Source organism: Malania oleifera, chromosome 5 (assembly GCF_029873635.1).
Source record: "Malania oleifera isolate guangnan ecotype guangnan chromosome 5, ASM2987363v1, whole genome shotgun sequence".
Lineage (NCBI taxonomy): Eukaryota > Viridiplantae > Streptophyta > Magnoliopsida > Santalales > Ximeniaceae > Malania > Malania oleifera.
This window is the reverse complement of record NC_080421.1, coordinates 111,093,601-111,106,162: the sequence shown is the minus strand read 5'-3', so window position 1 is coordinate 111,106,162 and position 12,562 is coordinate 111,093,601. Positions and strand designations below refer to the sequence as shown.

General features: G+C 36.1%; 2 protein-coding genes, 1 long non-coding RNA gene and 1 other non-coding gene across 4 annotated transcripts; 1 reads left to right on the top strand and 3 right to left on the bottom strand.

Annotated features, from left to right (window-relative positions):
• Positions 1-2,386: 2,386 nt before the first annotated feature.
• LOC131155098 (autophagy-related protein 8i) lies at positions 2,387-7,568 on the top strand. Its single transcript, XM_058108021.1, has 5 exons — positions 2,387-2,748; positions 2,845-2,900; positions 3,530-3,582; positions 6,881-6,999; positions 7,294-7,568. The coding sequence occupies exons 1-5, from the start codon at positions 2,709-2,711 to the stop codon at positions 7,428-7,430; spliced, it is 405 nt and encodes a 134-aa protein (XP_057964004.1). The 5' UTR covers positions 2,387-2,708; the 3' UTR covers positions 7,431-7,568.
• TRNAF-GAA (transfer RNA phenylalanine (anticodon GAA)) lies at positions 2,463-2,535 on the bottom strand. The gene has a single exon. It is a non-coding gene; the product is annotated as a tRNA-Phe (tRNA).
• LOC131155099 (uncharacterized) lies at positions 3,748-5,037 on the bottom strand. The gene is made up of 2 exons (XR_009136748.1): positions 4,630-5,037; positions 3,748-4,156 (listed from the first exon to the last, which is right to left on the bottom strand). It is a non-coding gene; the product is annotated as an uncharacterized LOC131155099 (long non-coding RNA).
• A 393-nt stretch (positions 7,569-7,961) lies between the features above and the next one.
• LOC131155097 (uncharacterized) lies at positions 7,962-12,562 on the bottom strand. The gene is made up of 7 exons (XM_058108020.1): positions 12,156-12,562; positions 11,013-11,315; positions 10,414-10,622; positions 10,268-10,316; positions 10,078-10,167; positions 9,869-9,931; positions 7,962-9,748 (listed from the first exon to the last, which is right to left on the bottom strand). Exons 1-7 carry the CDS (start codon positions 12,321-12,323, stop codon positions 8,111-8,113), a joined length of 2,520 nt encoding a protein of 839 aa, XP_057964003.1. The 5' UTR covers positions 12,324-12,562; the 3' UTR covers positions 7,962-8,110.

Genomic DNA, 12,562 nt, shown 5'->3' with positions numbered 1-12,562 from the left:
ACCAATTCCTTTAATACCAATTTTGTTGTGCAAACAATGTGCAACAGAAGACTGAATCACACAATGCAGCAACCGACGATGAACTATACATAAAACACAATCACATAGATTATATGAAAGCAATAAAATAATGACACAAAGGATTTACATGGTTCGGAAATTCCTTCGTCCATAGTAGCAAATGACTGTAATTTTCACTATATTTTGTCCAAAGACTTAGAGTTGCAACATACAACATTGTATCTATGCTAACCCTCTTCAACCCCCAGAGATTTTCCCTCCAAAACCCAACATATTCAACTTCCCAATTCAAAATTAAAAAAAAAAAAAAATTAACTAGTGCTAAGTAACTGTGCAAAATCGTTGATGGTTTCTAACAAATCGTCGACAGTTTAGTCTCTATCAAACCATCAACGGTTTTCTCCTGAACCTGAAACCATCAAACAAAATCGTTGACGGTTTCTTCCTACAACCAAACTGTCGATGCAACTCTGCAAAATCGTCGACAGTTTCTTCTGCAAACAAGTTTCTCTATTTTTCCACTATGTTTTCTTTGTACATGTATTCCACTCAAAATACGAACCACATATTACAACACAAAGAATGTTTTTAATATGCAAATTTTAAACATTGAGATCTCATTTGTAATACAAAATAGGAATGAGAAAAATTAAGGATGATGCTCATTCATTCTCACTTTTATATTTGTATCATGCATATAGCTACTAGTTAGGATCATTAAGAATTAAAAAATATTATTATTTTTTATTCTTTAAATATAAAAAGAATTAATTCGTGCATACCTAATTAATTGTCATTCTTATAGTCTTTCTTATGTTCTCATTCTATTAGACTTTAGTCCCCAAAAAGATTTAAAAAAAAATTGCACATCCTTGATTAATGCGCCAACCTAATTAGACAATCAAAAAGTTCAACTTATATGACTTTCACTAGAGTTATAAACAAATCAAGCTAACCAGAAGTTTAGCTCGTTAAAAGCTTGTTCAAGCTCGTTTAGTATGTAAACAAATGATTCTCGATCCCAAATTTGTGATTCATTTAATAAATTATTCGAGCCTAAACATGAATTAGCTTGGCTTGTGAGTGACTTGATTATAGACTTGGTTTAGATTTGCTTAATATGTTTGAATTAGAAATATTGATGTTAGTTTAATAGAATTGAATTGGACTAGATAAAATGTAGTGAACTTAAAAATACAGACTATTTGAGCATAAGATTATTTAATTCAAACTTCATAACCTTAGTTTAGTGACAAGGCTAATGTTTAAGGTAAATAGGCTAAATTGAAGAGGTAAAAAAACTCTAAAACAATATTAGTAAAAGGTTTTTTTTTAAAAAATCTTTTTTGCTTAATAAAATCTCTTATCTTTTAGAATGAGAGGTTTTAAAAGAATCAGCCTATTAGTGAGCATTTTGGTAACTTGACTCAGTAAAAACTCGTTTATTTGCATAATAAACAAGTTTGAATCAATATATTAAAACTTGATTTGAGTTCGGATTGAGCTTGGGATCGGTTAAAAATTCAATAAACAAGTTCAAGTAACATTCGGAAAGAGTAATGGAGGGAAAGAGAAAACCTATCTCTCTCTCTCTCTCTCTCACACACACACACACACACACACAAGTACCACATAATACATGATAAATTATAATATGATAGTTTTCGCACAATATATTCTATAATATAAAAACAATTATATACTTTTATATTATATTATATAAGGGTGTGATACTTTTTATGTATATTTTAGCTTTATTTTATTTTGTGCAGCTTAAGCAATCATTCTTAATTAATATTATTCTTAAAGTTGAATTCATGTTATGATATCGTGATCATTTGCTATAGTTTTTCTTTTTCCTAAAGTCTCTCTTTGTTTAAGCTAATTAAAGAAAAGATTAGCATACTGTTAATCGATGCATAATAATTCCAATTACTTTTACTTCTTAAATTAATTACATAAATTAGATTAAAAATATATTCGAGCCGAGTTAAGCTAATGTTAGTGAGTAAAATCCTTGAACTTAAACTTGATCCAATTAAAAAATGAGTATGAACACAGATCGAGCTTGATCAATCTTACAATTACTAATGTCAAGCAATTAAACCCAACTCAATCTAAAATTATCTAAAATTAACTCAATTAACCCTAATTTGGTTGTAAAATAAGATTAAATATATAATATAAATATATTGAATTTGGGTTTGAAACTCAAGTAAAGTTTAGTTGCAATGAGCAAGTAATTTTTAAAGTGACTCGATTAATTGATACGCTTTACACCTAATTCAATTAACTTGCAAGATTTGAACCTAACCGCAAAAATATATATATATAAATGAGATCATACAAAAAAAAAATTATAAATAAGATCATACCTTATGTTCAAGGAGTCTAACAAATAAATAATAAATCATAATATTGAGAAATGGAAAAGTAGAAGATGCGGTGAGCGTGGATCGAACACGCGACCTTCAGATCTTCAGTCTGACGCTCTCCCAACTGAGCTATCCCCGCACGTTACGTCTGCTCCTTACTAATTTTATAAGACTAATTCTGTAGATAAGTCAACAACCGTGCGCAGATGCCATCGTTTCTTCCTGCTGTGTTCTTCGTTCTTAATCATCATCGTCTCGTCCCGAATCCCTAATTACTCAATCTGTTTCTTTTGCCTTTCGCATTTAATCGCCATGGGGAAGACCAAATCTTTCAAGGAGGAGTTTTCGTTCGGTTCGTTCATCTTTTAATTCTCCCCGACTTAAGAAACATTGATTTTTTATTTTTTTTTTTCATTTTCTTTTCCTCATAATTTGCATCAATTTCCAGACGAACGACTTCAAGAGTCGCAGGACATCATTGTAAAATACCCCGATCTAGTGCCTGTAAGTTCGAGAATTTTCTTTTCTGTTGATTCGATGAAGAATTGTTATTAGAGATTGTCGGTGAATGTGAAACTCGATTAGTTTCTTTGTTTTGTTAGTGGGGGAAAAACTTGCTGATAGTGGCCTGGCATGACTCAACTTGTTCCTGAACTGTGGTGAAACCTATAAAGAAAGAGCAAAAATCCGTTCGAGGCCATGAAGGTCAATCAAAACCAAGTGCCTGTAAATTGTGAACAGTAGCATAAGGCGTGGGAATTATTCTTGGAATAAAATTAAGCTACATTTTTGTTCTGAAGATTTGGGATTTGAATTAGGAGTTCACAATCTTGGAATTTAAAAAAAAAAATTGGTTTGTGGATTTGAGGTATTAAGAATTTTTACTTTAATTCAGAAGGTACATTAAGCAACCTAAGTTGAGGTCATTGGAATGGGAATTTAGTCATACATGCGCATACATGCAGGTTTACAATGATGTGTAATTTTCCATTTTTCAAGGGCTGCTTACAATGGAGCCCCTTCTTGATGGATGGTTCTTCATTTCGTTCTTAGCCATTGGATTTCCCATTGTGTATGGAGTTCCAAAATGATTCATTGTTGTTTTTGTTTTTGTTATTGTTGTTGTTATGCAGGTTGTAGTTGAAAGATATTCAAGAACTGACCTTCCTGAGATTGAAAAGAGAAAGTAAGTTATATGTTAGGTTATTCTAAAGAAGATGATAAATTTAATTGTGAAAGACAAATTCACAATTGTCTTTAAAGTTGTGATTTTTCGCCTGCTTAATTTACTTCTTATGCACAGTTGTCTGTTAGACGAATCAATGTCATGCCACATTGGCCTAAACTCAAGTTTGAAGGAAAAGATTTTTCAACAGCACAAAATTTATGCAGAATCCATAGTTTGATGAGGTAGTTGAACAATTCTAGAAAATAAGAGTTGTAAGATTTGTCCAGATGAAAACTAAAATTCCTTCTTTATTGAATGCTTCATGATCCAACTTGTAAAACCCTTGACAGCTGGCTCCCAACTAGTTTCCAGTCTTGCTTAACCTTGATTGCACAATCTCCATTTTCTGATACTGTGAAAGGGGTCCAAGGGCCATGACCCTCTTCACACTTGGAGCCTGCAAAATTTAAATATGCTGAACATTGGATAGATCCCATACTCAATCTTGCTTTTCCTGTATTGTGACCAATCTCCATTTTTTGATACTGTGAAAAAGGGGTCCAAGGGCCATTATCCTCATCACACTTGGAGCCTGCAGAATTTAAATATGCTGAACATTGGATAGATCCCATACTTAATCTAGCTCTTCATGTATTGTAACCTTGCTAATGTATGATTTGATCTTGAACATAAACAAATGATCTAATTATGAATCACATGCTTATAAATCAACTACATGCAATAAATGAGAATGTTTCTACTCATATTTTGTGTATCTTGCATATTAGTTAAGTCATGCTTGAGCGATCAGGAATGTGCAAAATAATCATCATAAACGTGGAATTTAATTATGAATCACATGCTTATAAATTAACTACATGCAAGAAATGAAAATGATTCTGTTCATATTTCGAGTATCTTTCATATTAATTAAGTCATGCTTGAGCTATAAGGAATATGGAAAATAATCATCATAAACATGGAATTTTTAAGTATCTTAGCATGCTGTACCTCTATAGACATGAACACGAGAAACAACGAACAAAAGGGATGTAGGAAGCAGACCTCGATTTGAGTTATTTGGGCCTTCAATCTGACAAAATTCCTCCTTGTTTATTTATCACTCTGTCTTTAGATTTAGAAACTCCCTCCAAGCCGCCCCAATTACCATGCGTGTGCAACTGACCTATCCTTGTTTATAGAAAATCAGGGATTGGCTTTGTCCAAGGACAGAAATTGATCATAAGTGATCCAGTGGTGGAAAAAGAATACGTAAACATGAGCTTCTTTATTTGTTTGGGAAAAAAATAAAAATCAATTGAGGAGACTTATCAGAGGTTCAGATGAGATGTGGATAAGATAGGGTTGAAAATAACCAATAGGCAATCGGCTGCCAGGGAAGTGACTGGACAGCCAAACGGATGTTTGGGTAGCCCTTTTCTTGCAAAAATATAGTTTCAAAGGCTCGACTGTAAATGACTATATATCCCTCATCAACGGAATTTTGAGGGATGCTAAGAATATGGGGAGCTTTTCCCATTGAATTGAGCTCATAATAAAAAAGATTTATGACATGAAGGTGTTTAGATTTTATCAAAATCTAGGCAACCCATTAGAAAAATTGAATATCTCCTTCAGTTTACATCTAATTGATGGGAAATCAATGCCATTAGGAAATAACTTTTCCAACCACATATTGCTCAACACATAATTCTTTGTTACACCCATTCAAATTTTGACTGATGTACATGAGCGATTTTTGAGTGAAAATTTGAGATCTGCTAAGCCTGGACATGGAGCTCAATTGGTCATGAAATTATGACTTGAAATGTAAAAAAATTTATTTAAGGCAAAACATGCACATCTTCATCTCATCTGAAACATGCAATTTGATCACTTTGAAAACCAAGGGCCTTGTGCTATTTGTAAAAAATTTCTGGAAATTTAGTTTGAAAAATAATAATTGTTTTCAGAAATACATCCATAGCTACCTAAATTCTCAAGTTAAATTCCTTCAAAAATGAATTCTTCACTAGTAGTTCAGCTAGTGTTTTGCTTGAGATGATCTCTTTTGACCAATGAAAATACAATTTGAGTTTGTTTCTAATTAAGGGCAAGCCCTGCTCCTAAACAAAATGAAAGTGCACTAAATATGAATCGTAGGCTTGACCCTACTTCTCTGTATCAGATGACAATTAAGCCAATGAAAATATATAAGATGGCATTAAATGGGTTTAAGCATGATTCTATGTGAGCAAACTTACCATAAAAGCTACAGTGCAAACACATGATTGACCATATGAGAATGTCAAGACCAATTTGCATAAAAAATGGGTTGTATACAGATCCGTTGACAGAAGCCAATTCCACAATTTCTCTTTCATTTTTTTGTTGAGGCAAGTGCATGCTTGCATGCATTATATGAGTTTAAGCATGATTCTGTTTGAGCAAACTTACTATAAAAGCTACAATCCAAACACATGACTAACCACGCATGAATGTCACAACCAATTTGCATCAAAATTGGGGTGTATACAGATCTGTTGACAGAAGCCAATTCCACAATTTCTCTTTCATTTTTTGTCGAGGCAAGTGCATGCTTGCCGCCATGTCGAGTATTGGCTACATCAGCGGCCTTCCCATTTTTTGTAGCCCTCTGTTCCTTTCTTACCATTTCTACTTTTATCACTTGAATTGTAAACTTTGTTTTATTTTCTTGTGATGGGTGTTCAATCTGTAATGCTGTTCTAGACAGTTGTAAACATATTTAGAGGCAATTGACATTCCAACTTTTCCTACTCGGAAGCACATGTCCTCAATCTTTTCCTCAAGTGGAGGCCACAAATTGAATCTATGCCTGGGAATTCCAAACTCCACCACACAAGCTTCAAGGGCTGCTTGATCAACTTCCATGCACAATTTATAGTAAATTGGACCTTTGCTCCCTGCATACAATCATCTGATCACGATTAGAGACTCAATATAGCAAATATCCTTTTTGGTTCTTTAGTAATTATGGTTGGCTTGGTAAATGAAAGCTGGCATGTAATTACCTGTTATTTTGGTTTTTGGACATCCTGCATTCATCATCAGAAACCCCTCCCCGTCTGGCAGGAAGGAATCAGCAGCCTGTGGACTATGTTGATTTAGTTTAGAGCCTCGCGACTCAAAATTTTGTAGGGGCTGTTGATTTATTTTGTAGGAACTCTGTTGATTTAACTTGGAGCCTGGCAACCTAAAATTTTGTAACGAAGAAAGAATGGTGTGGGCTTTACACTGATATACTTCTATCTTGTTCTCTCTTTCTTTATGATAGATTCCTTGTGCCCAGAGACATGTCCATTGGACAATTCATTCACATCTTAAGTGGCAGGCTCCACCTGGGTCCTGGAAAAGCTCTCTTTGTTTTTGTGAAAAGCACTTTACCCCAGACAGGTAAGGTTCTGTTTACACTGTTAAGCTTTATTTTATTTTTTATTTTTTTACTTTTTATTTTAAAAAGGGAATTATAGTTGAGGAGGAAAATAAGTGATGTTGAATACTGGATTCTTCATTATATTGGACTCGAGAACAAAAGCATCTTCATATTGAATACAATTATTCGTCTTGATTTAACGATTTATTCTCTTCTTTTTCTTTTCCGAGTTTTCACAGTAACCAAACCGGAGGGTTTTGGTTGAATGGATTTTTTTGTCCAATATTGCTTACATGTGTCGTTTGCTACTGCAGCTAGTTTGATAGATTCAGTGTATGAATCCTTCAAGGACGAGGACGGATTTTTGTATATGTGTTACAGCAGCGAGAAAACCTTCGGAGGCGGCCGCAGGGGGGGTAGTATTTTAAAAATGTGCCAATTGTGGCAGTAGTATACTTGTATGTGAATTAAACCTCAGCCATCCTGTAAATTCTATATGCATGACTGGCTTTGAACTTACCATGCACATTTAACAGAAAAAATTATAGCCCAAGTCCAAAATATATTGATTATATTTGGTTGTGTTGAATTGCAGTATAATTACATCTCATCAAGACGCCCACACAGGCAATCCAACCTGATTAATGAAAGATTTGCACTTTATAAGTGAAATGTTGTATATTTAATACACATTTAATATTATATGTTACACATTTTATGCTTATATTCTGCAGGGCATGCCGTATCCTCTATTCACATCTCGGAGAACAAGAGAATTTCAAAATCCAAAAACACTGCCTGAACATGCCTATTCAAAATCACTCTAGTATGCATATCCCAGCAAGAAAAAAAGAATCAAATAAGAAACAATGCAAAAAATGCACACCGAATGTGAACAAAGCCTAGACCAGAAAGGCAAAAAGAAATGCATGATACAAAATTCTGCAATTTCTTCACACCAACAGTTATAGTCATATGTACCTTTTGATCCAAACAAAATTTACCCCTTTCAACTTGATTTGAAAACCATCTCAAAAATACACTTCCATGAGGCATATATGAACTCATGGATGCGCTGCCATCTTGGTTACAAACTAGCAGCACTCAAAACCATAAAAAATACTTAATGCTTCATTTTCTAGCATCTCTTGGAGCCACTCCTAAAAGTCTCTGACCTCCCCCTTTGTGCCAAACACCCCGAACAGGAAGCCCCTCTTTAGGGTTCTTGTTGCCATCTGTCTCCCACAGTTGATCTGGATCTGGATCTAGATCAGGATGATCCATAAGTGCTGCCACCGAGCCATCACCCAGACGAGCTCTCAGAAACTTTGAGGTTTTCTTCTTTTGCTTACTCCCCCCACTCCCATTCACTAAATTTTGATCAGGTTCGCCACCAATCCTTGTTGAGGGTTGACTTGCAGGATTAAAATCAGCCCGGGATGCCTCCACTGTTGATTTGCCTCTGGAAGGGCGGTACCCATCCTTTGATAACACCTCTACATCTTCCTCGGAGGGCTGATAGCTTGACTGAAGTTTTCGAACAGCGCTTATTATGCCATCTGCTAATGCATCTTTTGAGTTACTGCCTTCACCACCCACATGCTTCCCTTTACCTTTCTTGGAACTTCTTGCGCCCTTCCAGTGGATGCTACCTCCATCCCAACCATTAACTTGATCACTGTTTCTTTGCAAGCTTTGCAAGCTGGCATTGTATGTCTCAATAAGCTCTTTCTGCTTCTCAGAATCAGGCAACAGTCTAGCTAAATCATAAATAAGATGAGTTAAACCATATTCCTGCACGTATGCCAGATATGTTCCAGTATCCATTGAACCCTGACGGTACTCTGCAGATATGTTTCTAAAAGCTGCATACTTTTCTTGATCGAATTCAAGAGCAGCACGCATCCTTTCAACCAAAGACTTGTTTGCTGTGTGAACATCTTCCATGCTTGGCAGAGCCTGGTTCTTTATATTAGACGATTTCTGGATTTGTGTTGCAGACATGGGTGGAAAATCAGAGTTTGAAGAATCAAAGGATCCACTTGCAATGAGGTTGGGGGCTGATGAAGAGTGGCTCATCTTACAGTCACCGCCCAGATTTCTCAAAGAACTCAAAGAACTACCAGATGCTTGCGCATGAACTGCCTGAAGAGAACTTGCATACCTAGAAGGCAGAGGTCCATTACTCGTTGAAGGCCTAGTCTGATTGCCAGCTGATAATGGTGGATTGTTGGTTGTGGGTGGCCTTAATTGGTTTGCACTAGTAGATGATGCCACGGTCCCTCGGCTTGTTCCTGGCCAATCCTGGGCAGAACTGATAACAGCAACTTTTCTGTTATTTTTGTTGCGGAGATGTGCTGCCATAGTGTTCTTATGCAAACCTTCAGAGTCATGTTTAGCTTTTTGTTGACTGTTGGTTGGGCACATAGGGAGGGGAGGAAATGACGACTCTTGAAGAGGTTGATTCCTTGAGCTATGAGATAAAGCCTGAAGGTATCTAGAAGGTGGTTCACCATCTGTGGCGGTCAATGATTCAAATGGCTGAATAATTGGATCAATATCATTGGCCTCTACATGATCAGATACTGCTGGTGCAATGGCCGAGGATGATGATGGATCATGGAATGTACCATCTGCATTAGCTGTCTCAAAGCTGGCCTGGATGGCCATACAAAGTTGATTGACAGAATCATCACGACGAAATGTCTGACCCCTTCCACGACGACGATCTTGCTCATTATTTCGTCTGTATCGAAAGCTAGTTGGTATCTGGGTGCGGACAACAGGGAAAAAACAGGGCATATATTGTTATGTTCACAATTGAGAGAGAGAGAGAGAGAGAGAGAGAGAGAGAGAGAGAGAGATATGTGATGTATTTAATATACATGCCTGAAGTGCAGCATTACGTTTAGAACGAGACATACGCCCTCCATGTTCTATGGTATTGTGCCTCTGAAAATAAAACATAGTTGAGGATTAAAAAAAGTTTCAGAATACAGCAAAAGGGAATCTATAACACCACAGCGACTTCAAAACATGCATAGTTTCAGAAGGAAGTCAGCCAACATTCCCAACACTCAAAAGCCATAAGAACTTACCTTCATTTCTGCTTCAGATTGAAATACAACAAATTTCTTGGCCAGGCATGCCTCGTCCTCACATAGGAAATGCTCACGACGGAAGTGAATCTGTGATGCACACATGAACTCAGTACATATAGACAATCCGAACTCATGAAACAAATATGAACAAATGTGTGTTTTATCGTCTAAGGGAAAAATATCTTGCCTCCAAGTCATCATAATTCTTGTAGTACTCATATTGTCCAGGATGCTGCCTGCATTTGATCAGCATAAATAGATATACTGAATTATCCTGAGACAGTATCAAGACATAATGTTCTTATCTTATACATTAATTACAACATATTTTACCTTTGGCAGATATGACAGGTATAGTGTTCAGTGGACATATGCGAATATAGCTCATTATCCCCATAAAATGGGGTTCTGCAAAATTCACACACAGGATGCCCCATGAACCCACCCCTTTCACTCTCAGTCCCATCCACTTCTGAATCACCTGTCTCTATGTGCCGATTCAACTGTGCTCTAGTATACAGCTTTTGCTCACATATAAAGATCTGGTACAATTAAAACCCCGCCAAAAAACTAATGAGATAATTGCATAAGCATAACAAAAAAGAGGATTAGCGACTAATACAATCTACTAGAGTTTCATCTCAACTAATAAAAATCCAACAAATAGTGCAATTTCTTTGTCAGAAAAGAAAAAGATATCTACCAAAACAAGGAAGACAACCAAAACAGTACAATTAGCAATTGAGCTCTTCCTCTGGATGAAAGTGCCCTAAAATTCTTCTAACCATGGACTTTTGCAGAAATTGCGAACAATGTCAACTTTGTCATGCCTAAATTGAGGTTTTCAAGACCCATCCATTTAATTTAATCAATACAATTATGCTTGAGAGAGAGAGAGATCATAAGGTATAATTTCAGATGCATGAATCTACCTTCCTTCCTTCCAAACAAAGACTGCACATGAGCAACCTATGCCGATGAAATAAATGACCCTTCAATTGCTCAATGTTCCTCAATCTTCCCCTTCTCTTTGAGCCACCATTAGTTTGTTCATCCATCTTGTCACATACACTGCATGAAAGTCTGCACATTGCCTTGATCATCTTGTAGTGATCCAAATCATCAAAAAAAGCCTCTGTGTCTTCATGGTACCAGTATGATCCCATTTGACCCTCCCTTAATTCGGATGGCAAGACTGAAAAATCATTTATCATCCTTGTGTACTCTCCTAAAGCCTGTAAATATAATATTATCACTCATTTTCTTAGTAATAATAACAGTACCAACAATGCAGTAATACAGCCTGCATAAGATCCACTGAATAAAACCAAAATTAAAATACAAATTTTGATGAATGTCCAACTAATGTTGTGCGACCAATATTGATTTACTAAAAGGACCAAAATTATGAAAATGCTACCCAATACACTACAAAACCAAAATACTTGACAGGAATTTATGCAGCATAGCTACCTAAAGAAATTTTCTTATGGTAAACAAAATCAACTCATAATTAGAAGCTACAATGCTTTAGTATATCAGCATCAATACAGCTATTTTGTCTGTCCATCAACTAGCATCAAACCTTTAGCTTATTAGCATGCTAGCACCTCATAATTGTCTGTGTGTGTGTGTGTTTGTGCGTATAAACAAAACTTATTATCATAATTCCCTAATGACAAAACCACAATACAATCAAGTTAAATGCAATTTTAACAACCCATAAAAATTTTTACAAACTAATGGGTCACTTCTATTCCAGCCATTCTAAATTGTTGCACTTCATGTGCAACCCTATTGCAATTATTGGACTATGCTATTGCTAACCTGGTGCCACTATTGGACTGAAATTGCAAAATTTTAAAAAGTAAGTGGTCACCACGGAAAAAAATTTGCAGTGACCAAGAAATAAAATTTTTAACTCGACATATAAATTAAATTAAATTTTAAAAAACTTATTCACCCAATTCCCAATAGCAAAACCACAATAAAACCTTCAATTAAGATAAAAATTCGACCTGACATAGGTTAAAACCAGAACTAAATTTTAACAATCAAAAGACACCCTAACTGACCTTGGTGACGAAGACGATCTTGGACTCGGTCTTGCAAATGCAGCACCGGCGATCGTTGCAGATGAAACGGAGTCGAGCCACGCAGGTCGAGCACACATCGCGGTGCCCACAAGGTCCGTAGGCCACCCACTCTAAGGTCTCGGCGCAGACGGCGCAGCTATCGTCCATCTTCCCTTTCTTCGGTTTGAAGAACTAGACAAGATGATGAATTGAAGATGGGTAGGAAGATCTAGGGTTTTCGAATTGAGAGAGAATTACAGAATTCAATCGATAGATATAGGTAAAGAAGGGCGTTGGATTTGCAATCCGTATGGTTCGTCGACCGGTAGGGAGGAATCGAAATTTTTTCAGGGAGAAATCGAAGGGAGGATTGGAGATGATCGGCGAATATATTCCTTGCCCACCAA

Coding starts and splice junctions, on each gene's coding strand:
- LOC131155098 (XM_058108021.1), top strand. CDS start 2,709: ATGGGGAAGACCAAATCTTTCAAGGAGGAGTTTTCGTTCG. Junction 2,749..2,844: donor CAAGGAGGAGTTTTCGTTCG/GTTCGTTCATCT, acceptor ATCAATTTCCAG/ACGAACGACTTCAAGAGTCG. Junction 2,901..3,529: donor AATACCCCGATCTAGTGCCT/GTAAGTTCGAGA, acceptor GTTGTTATGCAG/GTTGTAGTTGAAAGATATTC.
- LOC131155097 (XM_058108020.1), bottom strand. CDS start 12,323: ATGGACGATAGCTGCGCCGTCTGCGCCGAGACCTTAGAGTGGGTGGCC. Junction 10,317..10,413: donor ACCTGTCATATCTGCCAAAG/GTAAAATATGTT, acceptor GATCAAATGCAG/GCAGCATCCTGGACAATATG. Junction 10,168..10,267: donor AGAATTATGATGACTTGGAG/GCAAGATATTTT, acceptor TGTGCATCACAG/ATTCACTTCCGTCGTGAGCA.